The 22,343-nt window shown below is 41.3% G+C and overlaps 1 protein-coding gene across 1 annotated transcript; it reads right to left on the bottom strand.

The window, feature by feature from the left end:
• Positions 1-1,243: 1,243 nt before the first annotated feature.
• On the bottom strand, positions 1,244-22,107 carry DSC1 (desmocollin 1). The gene is made up of 16 exons (XM_008148328.3): positions 22,045-22,107; positions 19,445-19,529; positions 17,969-18,171; positions 16,632-16,751; positions 15,628-15,783; positions 13,957-14,101; positions 12,676-12,842; positions 12,171-12,305; positions 10,572-10,757; positions 8,770-9,029; positions 8,476-8,618; positions 5,931-6,143; positions 5,218-5,463; positions 4,245-4,366; positions 2,679-2,909; positions 1,244-1,795 (listed from the first exon to the last, which is right to left on the bottom strand). The coding sequence occupies exons 1-16, from the start codon at positions 22,105-22,107 to the stop codon at positions 1,598-1,600; spliced, it is 2,673 nt and encodes an 890-aa protein (XP_008146550.2). The 3' UTR covers positions 1,244-1,597.
• Between the last annotated feature and the right edge of the window lie 236 nt (positions 22,108-22,343).

Here is a 22,343-nt window from a genome sequence, read left to right as displayed (position 1 = left end):
CATAAACAAACACATATAAGTTAATGTTTGGTTAGCAAATTTTAACCGTTAAGAAAACATTCTCACCTACATTAAAGAGTATTACTTATCATGATAGTATGATATATTTCCAAAATTTTAATATTACATTTTAGAATTTCAAAACTGGTATCATTGTCAGAGTAACATGTATGTCAGACTACAGAAATTGTATTTCCCTCCAAAATTATTTTCCTCACAATGACTATAAAATCATAGAAAGTGGACAGCTTATAAAATAAAACCTTACTTATTAAAACTACTTTTTTTATTCTGCTCTAATATTCAATTTCATGCCAAGAAACACCTTTAATTAGGAACTGCTGAGAGTAAGGAAACTAATCACAAACATTTTACAAACTAAGCACTCATTTTTTAATAGTTAACTAGTTTATAGTTTTATGAAAAAAGTTTTTATTGACTGAGATATTTCTGTGTGATGTATGCTGTTATTGTTTATAAATTTATGGTTTGGCACAGAAAACTCTTAAAATATTACTTAGACACATGGTTTCTTTCTAAATTAATAATATCTAGTATCCTGTTAAAATATTAGGCATTTAAAATAATTTATTAGCTTACATGTTCATTCATCTATCGTGCAACAGATGTTTGGTAGGTGTTGCTTTAACAGACCTCCGTGGTTAACATACGCACACCAGACACGCTTTCTTTCTGGTTTCCCACTTCCTTATGGTCATTCCCAATGGAGGTGAGCATCACGCTCCAACACGAAGGAATGGCCACTCGGTCCACAGCACGTTCGAGGTCTAAGCACGGTGGGTCCCAGCTGCAGGCCTGAAGCCCACAGGGCTTGTCCCACACGTGCCTGCAGAGGGTGGGCCACACGAGGGACTGCGCCTTCTTGCCAAGGTATTTATGTTCTTAAAAGCAACTAGACATCCTGACGAGCAAGCAAAATAGATTTGTGGGTCTAAGTCCACCCCTGGCATCAAGGTTGCAAGTCTTTCAGGGAGATCCCCTCGTGTGATCCCTATCAACTCTCTGTGGTTCGGAGGCTGGGAACGCGTTCTGCTCCAAGCCCTTCCCTAACCCCAGGAGCTGTGGGAAGCGGAAAAGGCACTCACAGGGCAGAGACCAAGGCCCAGCCAGGAGCCACGGTGCCCAAGTGAAGGCTGCACCCAGCACCCACCACCCTCCACCACCGAGCCACGGGCTCAGCAGCAATGCGATGGCACAAAGACAACATCTCTGAAAGCAGACGTCTCCCCGAGGTTTGGAAGAAAGCGTTTAATTGTCATCTAAAATAAAAACTCATTTTTATTGGACTCCGCAGTACCCAGCTCTCTCTCCCACACTCTCCCAAGGACACAGGGGACGGAGGATGCTGAAGGGGCGGTATGTACAGGCTCACGGGAGAAAGTGGACGTGAAGCGGTGATTTCTAGGAAACACGGAGGCTATGTCAGACAAGGGGTGGAGGGAGCTTGACACGTGTAGTAAGTTCTCCGATCACCGGAGTTACCCCGTTACATGGATGCATCGGCAGGTGCGGTGTCACGTTTACATCCAGCGAACGCCTCCTCGGCATCCCTGGGGGCACCCTCGGGACAGGCCCCTCATTTCCTTACACACGTCTTTGCCAGCGTCCTGAATTTGGGTTCCAGGTGGTCCAGGAAGTCCAGCCCCTCCTCCTCCTGCCGGTCGCTGCAGCAGCCCACCGACCCGGCCACCGAGCCCTTGCCCTCGTAGTGGTAGGAGCGGACCTGGTCTTCGGAGTGTCTGTGCTCCTCGTCTTGTCCGCACAGATACACTTTCTGTAGCAAAAAGAGCACATTTTATTATTTTTTAAAAACACCTGAACATAGTAGCGTAAAAAGAATGTCTTTGATTTACCTTTTACTGTTTAATTTTTAACCAGAGTGTGTCCTCTAATGGATTCCTACATATAAAAAATGCACATGATTGGTCTGTATTACAGTCATTCTTAAAATATAGCAAATATATCAATGCTGCCAGGGAAAACATTTAGGAAAAACTAAGGCTGCACATATATCACACAACCGACCTACTAGTACCATTTGAACTTAAGATTTGTATCATTGAAATGGGTCTCTGTAACTTTGCGTATTTGGGGAAACCATTATCGGCTACGATTCTTATTGTTGATATACTATTAAATAATATTGTGTATACACTATAATAATGTATTCTATTAAACTGGCTAATATTAACCTATTTTGATTAATCTGGACATAAAACAAGAAACTGAAAACCCCAAGTAAAAGTTTAACAGTTTATCCGACTGATGTTGAAAGCCAGGATTTTATAATCATGCGGAAGGATTCAACACACTAAGAAATGTTCACCATTTATGATCTGGGCATTACTCTCTAACAAATGCTTCACTCAGGTGACTTTCCTTGTAATGTTTAGGGGAGAAGCTATCAGTCTTTGTACACTTCCTACACGTGTCTACATAAGCCACTCCTAGATAAAGTTTTGCAAACCTCATTTTAAAAAGCGAACTTCACAAAATCATTTTTTCCTTTGGGATGGGACTTGACATCCATGTCTCTAATAACTCAACATCTAAAAGATGATGAATTCAGGGTGGACGAAGAGTAAAACCTTGGGGACATCCTGATTGACAAACAGTGTGAACTTCCATGTAACATGAACCAAAGACACGGCACTCACCTCGCCAAGCCGGGGCTGGGTAAAGCTGTGCCAGTCGGTGTACGCGTATCTGCCAGCCTCCAGCACGCCCTGCCCTGCCCCCTTGACAGAGTCCAAGGTCTGGTGTCCGCTTCCGCCTTTGACCATCTCAAAGCTCTGCTGTGTTTTGACTCCCTGGCCCCCGAGAGTGCCCACAGACATGCTTGTGTCGCAGACGTGGGAGGTCTGTGTGGGGAGTCTAATGTTTGCCTCCTAAAAACAGAGTGAGAGTTAGAAAACGAGTGAATCCCATGGAAGCTAACAGCTTGCGCTCATGTCTCTCCCACCCCGGAAAACCACTTCCTTGCTGGGCCTCTCAGCTCCCCATACATCAAGCCAAGACCATCATGGTCCCCCTAGCGTAGGGGTTAGGGTTGAGTGGTGGCCCCCCAAAATGTTTATGTTGAAGCCCTAACTCTCAGTGCCTCAGAATAGGATCCTAGCTGAAGGCAGGGCTACTCAGATGTTATTAAATTGCAATGAGGCCATCCTCCGTGAGGGCGGGGCTCCTCCCAAGGGGAAATCTGGGCAGGGACACGCACACAAGGAGAATGGCGTTGGAAGCCCCAGACAGCGACTCCCCAGCTCCGTCAGAGGGACCGTGTCCCTGCCAACACCCTAATTGCTAGTCAGAACTGAGACCATCAATTCCTCATGTGTAAGTCACCCGGTTGTGGTACTTGGATATGGCAGCCCCAGGAAGTGAATGCAGTAGAACTATGGGGTTTAAATGAATTAATACATGCAGGGCACGTGGAGCTCTGCTAGCATAGCAAGTGCTCAATAAACAACAGTTGTCTTATTATTGCTAGTAGAGGCCCGGTGCACAAAATCCGTGCACGGGGAGCAGGGTGTCCCTTAGCCCAGCCTGCACCCTCTCCAATATGGGAACCCTTGAGGGATGTCCGACTGCCCGTTTAGGCCCACTGGGATCGGGCCTAAACGGGCAGTCAGACATCCCTCTCACAATCCAGGACTGCTGGCTCCCAACTGCTTGCCTGCCTGCCTTCCTGATTGCCCCTAACCGCTTCTGCCTGCCAGCCTGATCACCCCCTAACCACTCCTCTGCCAGCCTGATTGATGCCTAACTGCTCCCCTGCCAGCCTGATTGCCCCTAACTGCCCTCCCCTGCAGGCTTGGTCACCCCTAACTGCCCTCCCCTGCAGGCCTGGTCCCCTCCCAACTGCTCACCCCTACAGGCCTGGGTCCCCCCCCAACTGCCCTTCTCTGCAGGCCCAGTCACCCCCAACTTCCCTCCTCTGCCGGCCTGGTCACCCCTAACTGCCCTCCCCTTCAGGCTTGATCGCCCCCAACTGCCCTCCCTTGCAGGCCTGGTCCCTCCCAACTGCCCTCCCCTGCTGGCCATCTTGTGGTGGCCATCTTGTGTTCACATGGGGGCAGGATCTTTGACCACATAGGGGTAGCCAACTTGTGTGTTGGAGTGATGGTCAATTTGCATATTACTCTTTTATTAGATGGGATTATTATGTAATCAGCTGTCATCATTGCATCACCATACAAGTAAAAGAACCCTGAAATATGGTTTACCATTACTTCTTCTCCAGGTCCTTCAGTATTTGACACAATTAAGTTTTGCTGGGCTACATCATCTGGAATACATTTCTTTACTGTTCTCTTAGTAGCAACACAGAAGCATGTAAACAGAGCACCTAAAAAATAAGAATATTTAGGTAAGTAATATTATTTCTCAGGCTGACATATATTCAATCATTTGAATCATACAACTGTTCAAAATTCTCTTTCCAGAACTTAAAAAAAAAAAATCTATCAGGGTTTTTATTTCATAAACTGAGATACACTTGGGTCATAAAATTAAAACAGAATATTAACAAATACAAATAGGTGTGTGTAGTTAAATAGATTGTTAATAAAAAGGGATAGGAGGGAGGCCGGAGGTGGAAGGGAGGGAGGGAAGTGTGGGCAGGGATTTCCATTGCTTTTGAATCTCTAAAAATAGTTGGCAGAATGCAAAGTCTTAGCATCTTTGCATGTATTACTCTTCCTCAGCGGCTCACCATATGACCATTTCCACTCATTCCACTCATTGGAGTCTTCTGCAAGTGTATGCTATATCGCTTCACTACGAACACTCATAATTCGCTACTCTTTTCACGAATTCTTTTTGTGCACTCACTACTACGTAAACTTGGTTGGTTAAAAGACTAATATTTTGTATGAGAGGGAATCTTAACATTAATTGTATCCAACCTCTCATTTTACTTCTGGAAAAAGGAGCTCAAAGAAGAGGAAATGGCTTGCCCAGTGCCTCACAGATAGTTCCAGAAGAACTAGGGCTAGCCCTCTGAAAATCATTCTAATCTGCTTTTATTGACACTTGTTTTTTCTCCGGTGACTCAGAACCCTAACTTACCTAGTACATGCAAGATTATAAAAAGGGTACATTTAGCAAAGGCTATACATGTCATCGATATAAAGAATTGCATGTATTTTTTAAATAGTAGAAAAAAATGCAGCTAACACAATCTAGGTAAGTACTCACATAACAACAGTGCGGAACCCAACACCATGGCGAGAATTGCCCATTTCCCAAGGATTACATTTGGGAGCTTGGCATCTCTGTCCCGTACTTTACTGCTCATTCTACAGTCAGACGGAGTTGTACAGTCACACACTCTGACTGACAATACGTGCTTTGCAGCAAGACCATGTCTATCTTTTATGGTGATGGGCACATTGTAATAGTTATAATCCATATGTTGTTTTGCACGAAGAATGGCAGTTTTACCTATGGGGGGGGGAAAAGAAGACAGAGAATATATGTTAATATGACCGCAATATTATTCTGACTTGGAGTTCTTAGGGTGGGGAAGAGGAATAGGAGGCACAGAATTTAGCTTAGAAGAAAAATTCTAGTGATTCCTCTTTCTTTCTTAAAAATGATTTGAATTCTTGAAAAAAAGGATAATTGATATTGTTTCTGCCTATATTAGAACAATCCATACTTAACATGTTAGTCAACTATTATATTAAGATAAATTTATGTTTTCTTAAAATATATCCAAAACAAGAGTCTAAACTTCATAAATACATTACTTATTGCTCTAAAGAAAGCAAGGTATTATTCTTTTGGGAGGATCAAGAAAAAAATTTCCTAAAATGAATATTTATTTATTATCATGATGTTAGGTAAAAGTTAAGACCATCCGCCATCTTAAGTTTCTGTTGATGACAAGATTTAGCATAATTACTCACCATCCTTTGATCCTAAGGTCCAATGTTTGCTGGCAGAATTATCCAGAAGGAATACAAAAGGTGGGCCATTCTCAGGCCCATCCGCATCATTCGGTGAGAGAACAGCAAAATCCTGCGTGTGCTGACAAATGGTCACGTCCTTGTCCACCTGTGGCGGGTGGTCATTGTTATCCTCCAGAAGAACCACTAATGTTCCAGTGCAAGATCTGCCCCCTGCGGAGAGTCAGCACAGGCACATCTTCACTTACCACGTGTCCCGCCGTCTCTGTGACACGCGCGTGGCTGCTTTCCGCTAACTGTCTCAACTTGGGTAATGGCAGCCACATTCCCCTCTCATTTCTCACTGGCTTGTCACGGACTCGCTGAACTGCGAGCATCGTCCATCCTCAGAGCTCAGTCATATTCCCCAGGACAGCCTGGTGAAATGCCCAGTGTGTCCCGGCTCACATATAACGTAATACCAACACACCGAACAGAATGCACTTAATATTTTTATACTTCTTGAGCACACCCGGGTTTTCCATGAGGCTGGGACGTAGATTTCTACATCTGAGATTTGCCATGTCATTTTTTGTGTTAACACTATAGACAAAATTAATCTCTTATATCTCTGTTCTTCATGTTTTCCAGCTCTCCAGAGTACTTCATTCACCAAGCTTCTGTATTTGTGTGAAATCTCCTACTTTTATCTTTTAATCTGGGTAGCTCTTAACTGATTTACACTTCTGATGATATCCATACTTTCTTTTATACCATGGAACCTGCTATGAGAATATAATAATCTTTTCATTGATATCATGTGAATTTTTTTTTTTAATCTTCACCCAAGGACATGCTTAGAGAGAGGAAGGGGGGGGGTGGAGCGAGAGGGAGGGAGAAAGAGAAACATTGACGTGAGGAGAAGAGAAAGAAACATCCACCAGCTGCCTTCTGTATGTGCCCCACCAGGGATCGAACCCGAAACCTAGCTATGTGCACAGTCAACCATTCTGTGCACTCAATATACCGAACCACTCCAGCCAGACAACATCATGTGAGAGTTTGACCTTGACTTATGAATTCTAGTTTCTATCGTAACTTGTCTAGACAATCAAGGTTTGTGGAATAAATTAGTAGATATAAATTCTTGTTTGACAGCATAATTGTGGCTTTGAACCATTCAGATTTCACTTTTACTTATACAGGAGCAGCAGTTCACCCTAGATTATGGAGTCATGGCAACGTTAATTCTGTCTCTCAATTAATGGTTCCCCATGCTTTGGTAGTTTTTTTGTTTGTTTACTTGTTTGTTTGTTTTGTTTTCCTGTATTGAAAGAACTACATTAAAAGTAGGTGAGCCCGTCTCCACCTATGACTGACCAATGTTATGGCTAGACGGCCACCATGGTTCTCATTAGGATTGCAAAATGCCCTCAGGAAACTCTGGAAAAAAACAACAAGTTTTTTACTTGTTTTTAAAAAACAAGCAATTACATGGCTCCCAGGGTGCAGTGGGGTGGGGTGGGGTGGGGTTAGGTGGAGAGAAGGGAAGCCTGAGGTCAGGGTGAGGGGGACCCGCGGGGCTCCCAGGCTCATCCTTTATGGGTACATTTAAAACGTAAGCGCAGGAATGCAAAGAATGAGGAGTGGGGAACGCAGCCTGGGTGGCACCGTATTGATGCAAGACCGCCATCTTCGACGTAAACCTCACGTCAGGGACCTGCATTGTGAAGAGCAAAGCCAGCGGCCAGGAAAGACACTAACTATACAACACCGTTCTGTGCCCAAGACGGCTTACATCTGGAGCAGATGTTCACAAGGTTCTGAGAGGCTGCTTTGTGACCTTTGAAAAACATTTCTTCACAAGACAGGTTCTAGAGCTAACCTTGGCAAAGGATGGCAAACTACAGCGAAAGACTTGTCCAAGACTCATTGCTTGATCATTTCTTTAGGAAATAGGACAAAAGTTTTATTCCTCATTTTGAGGGGCTCAAAACAAACCTACCCTGAACCCAACTGTTTTAGGTGGTTGGAACCTTTTCAGCATGATCAGGACATAGTGATCTAGCCTGGACATGGTGGCTCAGTGGTTGAGGGTCGACCTATGAACCAGGAGGTCACGGTTTGATTCCCAGTCAGGTCACATGCCCGGGTTGTGGGCTCAAACCCTGATCGTGCAGGAGGCAGCCGATCAATGATTCTCTCTCGTCATTGATGTTTCTCTCTCTCTCTCTTCCTCTCTGAAATAAATAAAATATATATGTATATTTTTAAAGAAGTCATAGTAATCCAAATCTATATTCCTAAAAAAAAGTGGAAGTCCTTGAGGAAGCCCCATGTCCAAGGCAGAGGTCAGTAATATGGAACTTGAACTTTGGACTCCCACCTCCGGCTTTGCGTTATTGATGCACGGGGGCCTAACTGGGTGGTCTCCAAAAAACAATGCAATCATAATGCAAACAATTTTGGCAATAAATTTTGATCTGGACATAAGCAAATTTCACCCCAAGATTTTCTTTAAATTATACCCCATGTTTATATTTTATTTCTAGAAAATTGCACCTACCTGCATCGGTTGCAACCACGGAAACATTGTATTGGTCGTTTTTTACAAATTTTGATTCTCTATCTAGCACTTTCACAGTTCTCAAGTCACCCGTGTTTTCGTTAATTTCAAACCAGTTATCTTCATCTCCTAACTTCTTATACCTAATTTGAAGAAATCAAATGTAAACGCTCAAACCAAAAGTGGACATCATCTCAAAACCTGTCATTCTGAAAAATACACAGAACTTTCCTAAATTTGAAATCAACTGACATCCCAGTTAAAAGTAAGGAGCTTTCTGAAAACACGCGTTACCTTAAGCCTTCACCACTGCGTGTTTCTGGATCCATTGCTTTGTATCCAAGGAGCTCCTGGCCGGCTGGGAGGCCGTCTTTACTCTGAATGACTTTTACTGGTGGCTGGCATTCTGGGCCCTCGTCGCTGTCTTTAACTTTAACGGTGACGGTTGTAGTGCACATGGTAGGCGGTTGTGAGTTTGGTGCACTGGAGAACTGCGCTTCATTAACGACACCAATTTGCAAAGTAACTTGGCGATTGACTTCATAGTTCAATGGCTGTTAAATAAGCATACTTAATTAGTCAATATTTCACACCATAGATAGAAGACTTATAATCATGATTCCAACTTTTAACACAAAAAGGAACATCATTTTTATGTATACAATGTTACCAAAAGAAGGTGCTAATGTGGTTGAAGACTAATAATTAGCTTCCTATAATGACAAACACTAGCAAATGCAAAATTTCTGTTTTTAAAACCTTACTAATTTTTCTTCTCACTTTTCTTTGGGAAGGTCCTGCCTTCGTGTTGTTGTTGTTTTTAAGTTTAAATATTAATAGGAATACAGAATAAGTGTTTGACTAAATTCAAATAGATTACCATTTATTTCATTACTTATCAAATGGCATAACAGTGGTAACCAAAACAGCAAAAGTCCCTTCAAGCTAAGTGCATGAAATAGATAGACTGCTAGCATATGAGATTTGGCTATAATGGTGCAGTTATCTGAGTATATGAGTTAAAAGATATAATCATATTATTTAGCAGCACCTTTCAAAGTGCATTATATTTGGTTTGCTTAGTTCCTAAACAAAATGCTTGGTCCTGAACTGAATAATTAGAAATAATCCAAAACAATAGTTAAATAATTAGAGACTGAAATCTATCAAGATAACAAAAAAAGAAAACAATAGATAGAAATCTAGAAGTTCCGCTCCAAAAAAAGAAGAAGAAGAAGAAGAAGAAGAAGAAGAAGAAGAAGAAGAAGAAAGAGAGAGAGAGAGAGAGAGAGAGAGAGAAGAGAGAGAGAGAGAGAGAGAAAGAGAAGGAATAGGCAATATAATCATTAAAGGACCTTTTCTAAAAATCTTATGAGGAATCACAATTTGTACATAAATTTCTAACACAATAGAGTCTCTAAGAAATGAATGAGGAAGTCTGTAACAGGTTAGTGAGGGCTATAGGCAGAAGGACTTAGAATAGAACAAGGTTCGGTTAAAGTAATCATGGTAGGTGCCAGTAATTATAATTAAATCTTTAAAATCCTAAAGCACTGGCTATCTCAAATATAGGGGGATTAATGGGAATAGCTGCTTTATATTCAGTAGATTGTCTTATGAAATGTACAACAGAGAGCCAACAAAATAATATGAGCATGAAGGGAATTGAAAAGTCAAGAGCTTTGATGTCAAAGAGTGATTCTCCCATTCTATCTGTCTATTGTTCTGTAAAATGAGGGTTTGGACAAGGAGGTGTCTAAGCATGCTTCTCAGGCTAATCTCTGATTACTAATGCAGTACCTCTCTCCTGGGCCTGCCCCACCTGTAGAACAATGAGTTTTGTGCCTGCCATGCCTTTCCTCTGAGAGAGAAAATGAGGGTGAAATAATAATAATAACAACAACAACAATAATAATTTTTAAACCAATGTAGTCATTTCAGCATTGCACTGTCATTCTCTAGTCATGTACACACAGAAATGTATACACATACACACATATATATAAATGCCTATACCCCAATTAAGTTCGAATTTTATATATCCATTGACAGATGCCAATTGAAGTATGGCTAGATTATTATTTTTGTTTGTTTACCTTGACCACACACAAGACCGCCTCGTTTGTGTTCGGGTCCGTGCTGATTTTGAAGTTGCCGTTCTCATTGCCCTGGAGGATTGTGTACACAGCCTTTGAGTGAGCAGTATTCGCCAGATCCAGGTCATGAACCGCCATTCGTAAAATCTCCACGTCAATTCTGTTTTCTTCGACTTCTGCAAAATACTAAACAAGTTGCCTGTTGTTATTATAAATTTATAGCTTTAACAATATGGTTTTCTCCTCTAAAACTTATTATTTAAAGTAAAAGAAAGCAAACTAATATGGAAATGTGCAATCATATATTGGGAAGAATTTACAAATTTAATGCATAGGTTACTCTTTCCTCACTATTTTTTCAAATCTTATTTACCCTTGAAAGACTCACTTATATCTTAACCTTCCTACTTCTCTGAGGCAATTTTCCTACTCATATTTGTCTCTATTCTGAATCTATAACATTTATAGCGTATCACCCCTTTCAGATATAGCAAGCACTTAATAAATGCTTTATAGTTATATATTTAGCCTTCAGTATTTATAGATAATTATAACCTACATTCATCTCTTATTTTTACTGGGTGATCTGTTTATTATGCCAATTATTTAAAAATTTACTTTTGATTCACTGGCAAACACTTTAAGGAAATAGTTTTTCTTTTTTTTTTTTTTTTTAGAAATTATCAGAGTTTCTTCCCACCTCCAAAAAATAAGTAATGTTATGGGAGCATATGAGACTAAAAGACTAAAACAGTAGTAAATCAGAATCTTCTAGAGCTGGAGGATGAACTCAGAGAAGGATGTCAGCCTCAGAGCCTCAGGAGCAAAAGAAATCTTGAGTCTAACCCCCGTTTTCCTCTCACTTGGTTTGTATGAATGAGATCCGAAGCAAGTCACTTAACTGGCCTTCCATTCTCTCATAAGAAATATGGAGTAAGTCCTAGCCTTACAAGTTACAGCCATTAGTGTAAAAACATTGTATGGATGGCTCATCACTGCGCGTGTTCCCTTCTTTGATTTGTACTCTGACATTCATGAATGAAAAAATGAAGATCACGTGCTAACAGGACATGGAGAAGTATTTCCCGGAATCTTCCTCCTGCCTATGCTTCCTGTTTCGTGTAGCCCCGAAGGGAAAGTTTGCTCTACACGGGACACGTGAGGAGCCTGCGCAGAGGTGGCGGTGGGCCAGCCTAGACGCCTGACCCCCAGCAGAGTGAGGACGGGGCGTGAGTCTTTCCTCCTCCCTAAGGTGCTGAAGTACAAGTGACACCAGAGAGAGGGCTCTTCTCCTTCCTCCCGAGAGGCCTTTCAATCCAAGGACTCTGCCTCCATAGCACGGCATCCAAGGAAACACTAACGACATGAACGGCCTCCAGGGCCAAGCACGTCCATGTGGCCGAGGGACAGCCATTCCCCTCCGTCCAGGGAAACTGGCCCTTCAGTGATTTTTAAAGAAATCCTTTCATTTCCGCCTGTTTATTCTGAAGTGGTAGCCATTAAAACCAAACTGTGTACTCTCACCGAGCCACCACATTCTAGATTTGTTTTTTGAAGAGGTAAGTGAACTTAGATAAGTGAATACAGAGAGATACTCACAGAATTTTCTGTAAAATACGGTGAGTTGTCATTTTCATCTTGGAGTGAAATAGTGATTGTTCCTGTATTAAACAAACCAAAATGTTGGCCGCCCATGTCTCGTACCTCCATTATTAACTGGTATGTATCACATTTCTGAAAAAAAGGGAAAGGGAACATTGATGAACATCCCTCTCCCCCCCAAAAATGAGCATAAATGAAAATAGAGCAAGAGATTGGTCAGTCAGGACAATGGAAAGCTGATAACCTTTCAAAACCTGAAAGCCAATTTTTTCTATTTCAGCACCCGATCAAGCCAATAATCTCGGGGAGACCCCGTCTCACACCTGTCCCTGCCCAAGCCCTCCGCACAGACGCAGGAAGCGTGCAGAGGAGCCCCAACCACAGCCCGCCGGTCGCATGCTGGGGGAGGCGGCCCCGGGGCCTGTGTGATTCCTCCGGGGCTCATGGTCAGTTTAAATGTAGGTGAGTGAGTGAGTGAGTGGGAAATGAACCCATTCATTACTTCTCTGTCCAGTAGGAGTGAAGTTGTGGTGATGACACCTGTGTCCGGGTGGATGGAGAAGTGCTTTGGATGATCCGGGATTTGCTGTAAGATTTTATATTTCAGACGAGTGTGCAGAGTGTCGGGTTCGTCGAGGTCGATGGCAGTCACTTTCCCCACTGAAGTTCCTGTTTAAAGAAATCCAATATTGCCAACAATTTAAAGTAGCAATATTGCAAACAGAAATAAAAGCAGGGCATTGCTATGTTCTCCCCCAAGCCCCCAGCGTATCTCTTACAGGGAAGTGGAGGAGTATGAATGCTCTCCAACACGCTGAGCCTCCCTGGCTTTGAAGTCCAGCTAAGTGGTTCCTGCGAATAACAGGATCTGTGTGCTGTATCTGGGAGAGCCCCACCCCACCCTCGGTAACAGTGGTTCTCAAACCCACTCCCCCAGGGCACAGGCCACTGTGGGATGGGACCGTCTCTGTATATCCTGTTTCCTTTAGAGTTCAACTTGATAGTGTTCATTAGAGGAATAGTACAGCTCTGCATATGATGAAGGTTTTATGCTTTTATATTTTAATAAATGTGCTGAATTATTATTATATGCAATTATTTATTCATAAATGTTAGACACAAACCTTTTGCCTCAGGCTGAGCTTTATGGCCCAGAAATCAGTGTACTGAATATGGCTTTAACAAACCACTTATTTTAGGAGAATAATATTAAATATACACATGTAATGGCCACAGACTGGAGGAGCTAAGAACAACATTTCTTGCAGGTTTTTTTTTAAAACTAGGCAGTCTTGTCAGGCCCCTGGGTATACCAAGATCACAATTTTGGCAGCCCAGAGCATCAAACAAGTTTAAATTATTTTTTTTCATTTTGTCTGAAAAATATGCCAAGTAAAGCAACGTATGTTGTTATAAATCAGATTTGCCTTTCCATGCTATGATATATTTCTAGGTCCTTGAAAATGTAGCGAGACTTTATAAATATTCAAATTATCCTGCTTTATAAATACATCTGTGACAGATAGGTTCAAGGTCAAATTAGAAAATATAAACAGCATTTGTCACACATTCATATTCATTGTGGATTAATCTAACAAAGTTAGTGACTTTATGCATTGGCTGCCTCCTATATGTGCATAGCAAAATGAGCACAAACAGGTTTGCATTTGAAGAGTATATCATCTCATAAACATTTAAACATGTTGAGCATAAACTGCTTAGAACACTAATGAGTAACTCAATTGAAGCAAAAATCTAGTGTTTTCCTAAACGGTGGACTTACCAGTTCTGCAGTTTTCAGGCACAGTAAAAATAGTCACTTTGTTTTCAAAATACGGGGCGTTATCGTTATCATCTTCAACCTTGAACAGCAAGGGGAGCGGGTACTCCGGTGCGTACCCATCGGCGGTGGTGGCATAGGCATACAGCTGGAAGGAGACAGACACCACAGCTTACTCTTCCATAACAAATCAGCACAGAATTAAACTTCCCCGGCCGCTGGGGAAAGACGTCATGTCTAGAAGGTGTATGTAACTCAGAACTTAGGCCGCAGAGAGACAGCACACCAGCACGGTGTGGGCCGGCCGTATGGCTTCAACCTCCCTCCAACGCTCATTATTCTCCCAGGGCCACGCACGCCAGCTGAGTGAGGCGGTCCCTTCCCTGAGTTAACTGCGTGCTGTTCCTCTCAGTAGAACACATGTGGACTCCCCCCAGTTATGCTAATAACAAGTATTTTTTTAAGTTTATAAATAAAACAATTCTATTTACTTGCAGTTGATATGTCAACTATCTCTGGGTGACTCAATTATTTTTTTCTCTATTTACTTGAATTTTCTCATTTTTCTACCAAAAACATGCATTTCTTATGCAATAAAAATGCAAATAAATGCATATACAGCTCAAAATTATATATCTTGGCCGAAAATGCCAGCATTTAATGACCTTTCCCTTTCAACACCATCACATTATTTCTGTCCTTTTACGTGGTTTGTGCCTGGGTCAGTGGTCAATGAATGGCTGTTGAGTTCAGCAGGTTTTCTTCACCGACAGACCAACTAAACCTGCCCAAAGTGAAACCTGTGTGAACTCAGTTCTTCTCCACGCAACCAGCTCTCCCTGATTTCCTTACTACAACCATCTTCTAAACGGAACCAGAATTAAAACTCCAGTTACATAAGTCCTCCCTCTCTTTCATTAGCCTTTTTAGTCAGTTGCCAAGTTCCAGCATTTATGGCATTTCTGTGTTGCTATCATCTATATTCCCTTGTGACTAGGCCCCCTCTCAGAACGATTAAATCAGAATTTCTGGGGATAGGCCAGAGCAGCATAATTTTTTTTCAAGTTCTCATGCCATTTATTCAGTACAGGCAGGGCTGAGAATAACTGAACTATGTTATTGTAGGGAACTTTGAACTCAATAAAATGAACTGTTGTTGTCCTAGGATTCCCTGGATCGAAACTTGTCCTTTAAAATTCTGTCCTATTTTCTATAGTTCTCCCCCCACTTTTCTTCCCTTTTCTACCCAGTATGGCCCATGTTTTTTAAATTCTTATTCATATTCTGAATGTACAAAGTCACAAACTCTATAAGGAAGAATACATGTCTATTGTCTTTCTTCAACAATGGCATCAATAGAAATTTGAAGTTTATATTACACACTAGAGGCCCGATGCACGAAATTCGTGCAAGAGTAGGCCTTCCTTCCCCCGGCTGCTGGCACTGGCTTCCCTCTGGCACCCAGGACTTGGGCTTCCCTCGCAGCCCTGGCTTCATCTGGAAGGTCGTCCTAAGGACATCTGATCTAATTAGCATATTACGCTTTTATTATTATAGATTATCTATATGAAATATGAAATCAAATTACTGATTCTTCTAATACATAAACAATGCTGAAAATATTAAATCAGTCCTAAACAACATAACTCTTCATAAGTAATCCAATAACCTTACCGGAAACTCTTGATATTGCTCACGATCTATGCTTCGGGTACAAAAGATATCCCCGGTGTCTTTGTTGATGAAGAACAAGTTGAAGGGCTCTTTGTCCACGCCGGGTCCACTTATCGAGTAGAAGATGGTGTAGTTCTGTGCGGCATCAGACTGGACCTATCGCAACGAGTGACAATTCAGGGTAAGAAATACCTTCAATCTAATATCTTGCAATGGTTGATTTTTTTTTTTTTATCACTGGCTTTCTTTCCTACTAACCTATTCTTTCTTTCCTCTGTTTATCTACCCAGTATGCCCCAGGTTTTTAAAAATTCTTATTCATATTCAGAATGTACAAAGCCACAAACTCTATCACAAATTTGACCCCAATTTTTTTGTTATCTGCATATTTATGGACAATTCATGGAGTTAAATATACTTTTATAATTCTTATCCACTTGTTCCTATTCCTATATAAGTGATAGTAATAGCTTTAGTAATTTTGAATTATTTGGAATGAAACAATTCATGATGAAAAAAAAGGAAAAATACTGCAAGTTTCCCCCCACAATTAATTCTTCAATAGTTTCAAAGCTGGCCTATGTTTACACACCAGCCATGTGGCAATGACGCTACCTTTGTGGTAAACAGAAATACTGGACTCTTTTTTGGTAAGGTTACATGATAAGTGGAAAGTTAAATTATGCAAAACGGGTAAGCATGTCCTCTGCACGTGAGTGCTAGGATGGTAGGGTATTTGGGAAAATCTGGGTATAGACCTACGAGCCCCAGAAACTCAAAATATGAAACTCTCTACGTGCTAAATACGGTTTCTGCAGGAAAGCCACAAATTACACTGACTCACTTCTACAGGCCCTTATTCTGGTGAATAGATGGTTATACCAATAGATTAGTACCAGTAAGGCCAAGCCCTCCTTCAAAATACTGCACAATTCAAATGGGAAATGTAAGCACAAACAAACAAACACCCTCTAACATGTCAAATCAGACAATATGCAATGTACCTGCTGGACGTGCTGTGGAAACGGGCCTAAGGAGTTCTCCATCAGGGAGCACGGAATCGGGGCCCAGCGCCGCTTGCTGCGCTTGAGGGCTGCGTTTTTGGTGTGTCTCTTTTTCAGAACCTGCGTTTGGTGAGAGAGAGAAATGGAGCGCTGCTTATCATTCTGGGAACTGGGATGCTAGCATTTATATCACCAGGAAAATAGTAAGGGTGTCCATAACACTATCATGGATAACCAACCCCCAAACTATTTCTGCTTTTCATTATTTTATTGATAAGATACAACACACACACACACACACACACACACACACACGAGTAAGAACCAGTTTCACCAAATTCCTTAACCAGTTAAGTAACCAGAACTTCATCAGGCATTGGCAAAAGAGGTCATCTTGAGAAGTAGAGACTCCCTAAAAATAGCTAATTTATTAACAAATATTTAAGAATTGATTTTATTCCACTAGAAATGGTACAACCAATGTTTTTTTAAAAATTCTAGCTGCATTTCAAAGCATTTGTATACCTATATAAAGATACAGGTCAGCATTCACGCAAGTATGTTTTATTTTACGTGATATGGAGATTCCTTACAATTTTGACATAAAACAATGTTTTAAAAACTCTGAGCATGTTCTAAATTTGATGAAGAGGAGTTCTTGTGATCAAAAGGAATTTAGATGGAAAAGCCTCATAAGTCGAATCACTTATTAATAACTGATTTTATAAGACCAAATTCGTGTGTAGAGTTGGCTTGAAGTGAGATTTGTGTGAATTCCAGTGACCTTCTCCTTTCTTACGCCCTGATCACCACCAATCACTGTAAGAAAGTGAGTCTAGAATCAGAACATTCAAACCAACCCTGTGCACTGGCCATTATCCGTTTCTTCAAGAGAAGGAGCCCATGAGGTTTTCAGTTAAGACGGAAGTAAGCTGGGGACAAACCCTTCTCCTCTGTAAAGAGACTCACCCCCAGTCAGTAGGGAGGGAGCCACTCAGGGTGGAGCGCCACACCTCCAGCCTGAATCCATTTCTCTGTTTCAGACCCACCCCTGTCTCGTTCTACAGGTTGGTTGTTCTTACTGCCACACCTCAGAGCTCTGTCTGGAACCTCTGATATTCTGACTTTGCTCCCTGGCTACAGAAATGTTCATTTTTATACCACTCTGCAAATAGCTCTACCACTCCTTAAAATAGTCTAGTATTCGCACATGTTAATTATCAGTGGGACAGACAAATAAGTGAGCATTCAAAACAATGATTTGAACAGGGAAGAAGGCTGGGAAATGAATGTCTCACATAAGCAGATCAATATGGTCAAACCTTTGCCTAATATACCTTCTTTCCTCTTGCTTCCAATACAATCTCCATCTCTCTCTGCTCCTGCTGCTGACTGTCTGAAAGGAAAATGGAAAAACTCTTCCTTGGAGGGGACAAGACGAGGTCGTGTGTTGTGTAAACTGAGCCATCTTCTAGAACTCTGAAGTCGGGATCACTTGACCGGATTAGGCTGGCCGACGGGAGACACTCCTTCACATTCACTGCAGGGAAGAAATATCACAGTAATTCGTAAGATGAAACAGCAATAGAACAAGTTTTACAGGAAGAGCAACTGCAAGTTAGTGCATGAGAAACAGAAAGTGACACTTGGAATTTGCTGAGAACCGGCTGTTCTGAGACTGAGAGGCCATGAACATTAAGTAATTAATTTAATGAAGTTACAGTTTCCACGGCTTTCATCATAAGTTAATTTATGAATAGACATAAAACATTTTATTAGTGTCACCGGATTTATTGTTTCCACTTTACATTTTATTCATGGATCTGTGCATACATATAAAATTTGTTGATTTATATTGTATTAGTAAACTATGACATCAGTAGATTTTGAACATGTTTGCAGCAATCTTTGATAGTTAAATCTTGCATACACAAAAAGAAAACTGGTCTGTACTTATACAATACTTCTCAGTAATATTGCAAATAATCATTTCATAATGTCTTTTGAAGGTTTAATAAATGAAATACTTTGTATGTATTGTGCTTGTTATAAAATATTTCTTTTACAGATTTATATTTAATACACTTAGCATATTTATTGTGTGTCTTTAGAGTACAGACTGTATATCATTAAAATGTTCTTAAAAAAATATAAGGAATTAATTTCAAGCCCTGGTCCAAGCAATCTCTATCTTGCAGAGAGCACCACCTGTGTATTCCAAGTGCATTTTTCAAAGTGTAAACTTGAGCCAATGAAAAACCTGATGGGAGGAATGTTGTCTTTGGATTCAGAACAACCAACCTACGCTTCCGATATGGCTGTGAAGGTAAGACCAGTTACAATTTCATTTGACTTTCACAAGATAGTCCGTGAAGTAGATCACGTAACTTCTTGCGGGGTATGGCTCATCGTCATCAACCTCAAGCACAACTTTCCATCGGAGGCACAGAGGTTTTGACACATCTGTTTCACACGTTATCAGTGAAAGAATCTTGGCTTTGGAATTTGGGCAGCAGGTTAGTCAACAGGAACTAAAATACGCTTCTGGTTTTGGTGTCTTGCTTTGTTTGAACTGAAGGAAGATAATTTAGCCCTCTGATGTTCACTAATTTTTCTGGCATGAAAAGCATACAACCAACTTGGCCCTTTAGTTGTTTCTAACCACTATCAAAAAACAACTACATCATCTTTCATTTTATGTCAAATTTTTATGCCAAGTATCTCCTATATGGCTTCTATCCCAAACTTTACCAGAGCAGCCTGAAGCTAAACGCAGCAGTCAAAACTGTGGAATTCTTAATGCTGTTTCTCACCTTTGCCTACAAGTGTTTCAGCCTGAAGATGAGAAGGAACTTGAAGAGAAATTTTCTGACAAGCATCGCAAAACAATATTAAAACCTCAAAAAAAGAAAAAAGAAAAATCAGGAGTTACATTTGATTATAAATTTTCACATTACAGTTTTGTCTTACTGATAAAAATATTGTCAATTTCAGCAACAAAGAAATGTTCCAATCCTTCATTATTTTCATCTTTATTTTAAAAGGGAATAGCAAAGAAAGTGGCTTGAGGGGCACCACAGTCATTTAGTATCGATGAGATAATTAAAGTGAACAGTAGTTCTTGGCACCTAAATCACATTAAAAATGTTAAGAAAATGTGTTACCAACCATTGATTTTATATGGAAGTTATCATCTTTAAGGTCATGTATAAGTGTCATTCTAATTTTTTAGCATAAAGCAAGTACTTAACCCTGGAATATAATAAAAACATACACAAACCATCATTTTCACAGACCCTCAAAATTTGTGGTTATAGTTGATTAAGTCTAGAAAATATTTGAAGATTATTTGACCTCTTAAAGAACAACACCCAAAATATTCACTGATATGAAATCATTCCTTGGATTGGCTTGGCACAAACATCAGCGTCTAAATAATCTCACTCATCAACTAATCTCAAAATATAGAGTGTAGCCTTCAACGGGGTAAATGATTCTAATTAAATGTAAGACACAACTATTGTCTTAAAAAGCTATCAGTTCAAGGAAATGTGAGTATAGAAATGTGAGTATTGTATGTTGTCTGCAATGTTAAGACAGCTACAATGTCACAAGGTAATGGGAATTTTTCAGTTCCATTAGGGTCTTATGGGACCACTGTTATATATGTGCAATTAAAAAATACTTGTCTTCAGTTTTAATTTAAATAACCACTTTTTAGAACATGAGATGTTTTAATTTATTTGACTTTTTAATATTTTTATTCCTAATGCCAAGGAATGAACTAAATTATATCTAAAGACCTTTCTGAGAATAAAGAATTCTATTACTAATCACTTAAATATATAATGTGGAAAGAGCATTTTGTAATTAGAAATATGTATACATATACAAATAGACACATATACATACACATATATACACACACACACATATATTACACACACACACACACACACACATATACACACATTATTTTCACAGGATATATCCATATTCCCCACCCATCATCTCTCCTTCCTGCCAGGACCCCCAATTGTTGGTTCTGCCTTTGCCAGCAGAGCCAGTGGAAGGCTCCAGAGCTACCATTCCAAGTCCTCAGGCTAAGTTAGCCGCTTAGCGATGCAGAGGGAGGTTGGGTTAGACGCCCTTTGGTCATCACGAGGATAAGGGATGGATGGGCAAGGGATGAACCAACGGAGGCTGGGCAGAACCGAGACTAGAAGCAGAAGAAAGCTGGCGAACCCTTGGAAAGCTTCCACCACATTTTAGCCAACTAGCACTAACTCACGCAGGTCTCCGAGTGTTATTACCCTCCAGGCAGTTACAGAACGAATACAAATCATCAATCCCACAGCATGTATTATTTATATGGAGAAAATATTTGTCCCCATACAATAAAATATTTACATTCTGAAAATATAATTTGAAGGCAAAATATTTTGCCAAAATGAAAAGAGGAGGAAATTCAGTGCTCAGAAATGCCAGCTATGTGGGACAGCTCATCTCTACCCCTCCCCACCAAAACCAAAAGTAGCACCCGAGTACACAGTTATAACGTTATTAAAAACCTAAGTGGGCCCTGGCCAGCGTGGCTCAGTTGTTTGGGCATTGTCCCATGTACCAAAAGGTTGCCGGTTTGATTCCTGGTCAGGGCACACGCCTAGGTTGCAGGCTTGATATCCCCAGTAGGGGGCGTGCAGGAGGCGGTAGGTTGATATTTCTCTCTCACTGTTTCTCTCTCATCGATGTTTCTCTCTCTCCCTCCCTTCCTCTCTCACTAAAATCAATAAAAACATTAAAACACACACACACACACACACACACACACACACACACACACACACACACAAAGAGGAGGTCAAGTTAATGTTATTTTTTCAATGACTATTACACTATTCTTATTTTTCTCAAGTAAAACCCTTTGCTTTAAGAGCTCCACCCTTCTCTTAGCTCTTCCCAAGTTAAGAAAGTCTTGAATAATTCGCATCTTTACCCAGAATCCTTTTCATCTTCTCCCAGCTTAACTGAACTAAGCATGTTAAATAACTGCAGCTTATTTAATGACTAGTAGCAAAAGCAAACCTCAGAACCTTCTGGGCCAAATGCCTGAGGAATGAATTCATCCCACTATCCTCCTTAGGAAAACACCACAGCAAGACTGAACAGGGGGTTCCCTTCAGAAACTAGCAGTGTGGCGTGGGCACTCGGAGAGTCAGCAAACACCTGCCATCCCGGGTCCCCATCTCCCCACGCTTCCTGGGATTTTTCTCAGATCTGTTTTCTTTTCCCAGCTCCTCTTCTCTGCCTCCGCCCTGTCCCCTTCTCTCTTGCAAGCCCAGCCGGGAGGGGGAAGCTGAAGCTGGCGCGTGGTAACCTGCCTGAATCCCTTAATCCCCTGGTTGTTACTCACCAGGAGAGAGAACAGGAGCTGCCTGCAGAGGAGGCTCCCCGGGGCAGCGGAGGCCACAGCCATCGGGAGCGGTCCCAGTGGCCGGGACGGTGGCTGGTGACAGGGCAGCTGGGGGTGCAGGCGCCGAGCAGGTTCCCAGAGGCTGGCACCGAGCAGGGAACTCTGCTACCCTGGCCCAGACCAGCTAGTTTGGAGGAGAGTCAGGAGTCGTGCTGAGCGACAAGAGGAGCAGCAGCACAGAACTGCTTCCCTCCTATTCCTGGTCAGCCTTTCTCCATCCAATTCAATTCCCTCTGAAT

This window comes from Eptesicus fuscus, chromosome 12 (genome assembly GCF_027574615.1).
Source record: "Eptesicus fuscus isolate TK198812 chromosome 12, DD_ASM_mEF_20220401, whole genome shotgun sequence".
Taxonomy (NCBI): Eukaryota; Metazoa; Chordata; class Mammalia; order Chiroptera; family Vespertilionidae; genus Eptesicus; species Eptesicus fuscus.
This window is presented reverse-complemented; position numbering and strand designations above follow the sequence as displayed.

What these genes read in the sequence shown, in the direction of transcription:
- DSC1 (XM_008148328.3), bottom strand. Translation starts at nt 22,107, where the DNA reads ATGGCTGTGGCCTCCGCTGCCCCGGGGAGCCTCCTCTGCAGGCAGCTC. An exon ending in TTCCACAGCACGTCCAGCAG is followed by an intron (nt 15,784 to 16,631) that starts GTACATTGCATA and finishes TCGTTGCGATAG; the next exon opens with GTCCAGTCTGATGCCGCACA. An exon ending in CGTGGTTGCAACCGATGCAG is followed by an intron (nt 6,144 to 8,475) that starts GTAGGTGCAATT and finishes GACTCTCCGCAG; the next exon opens with GGGGCAGATCTTGCACTGGA.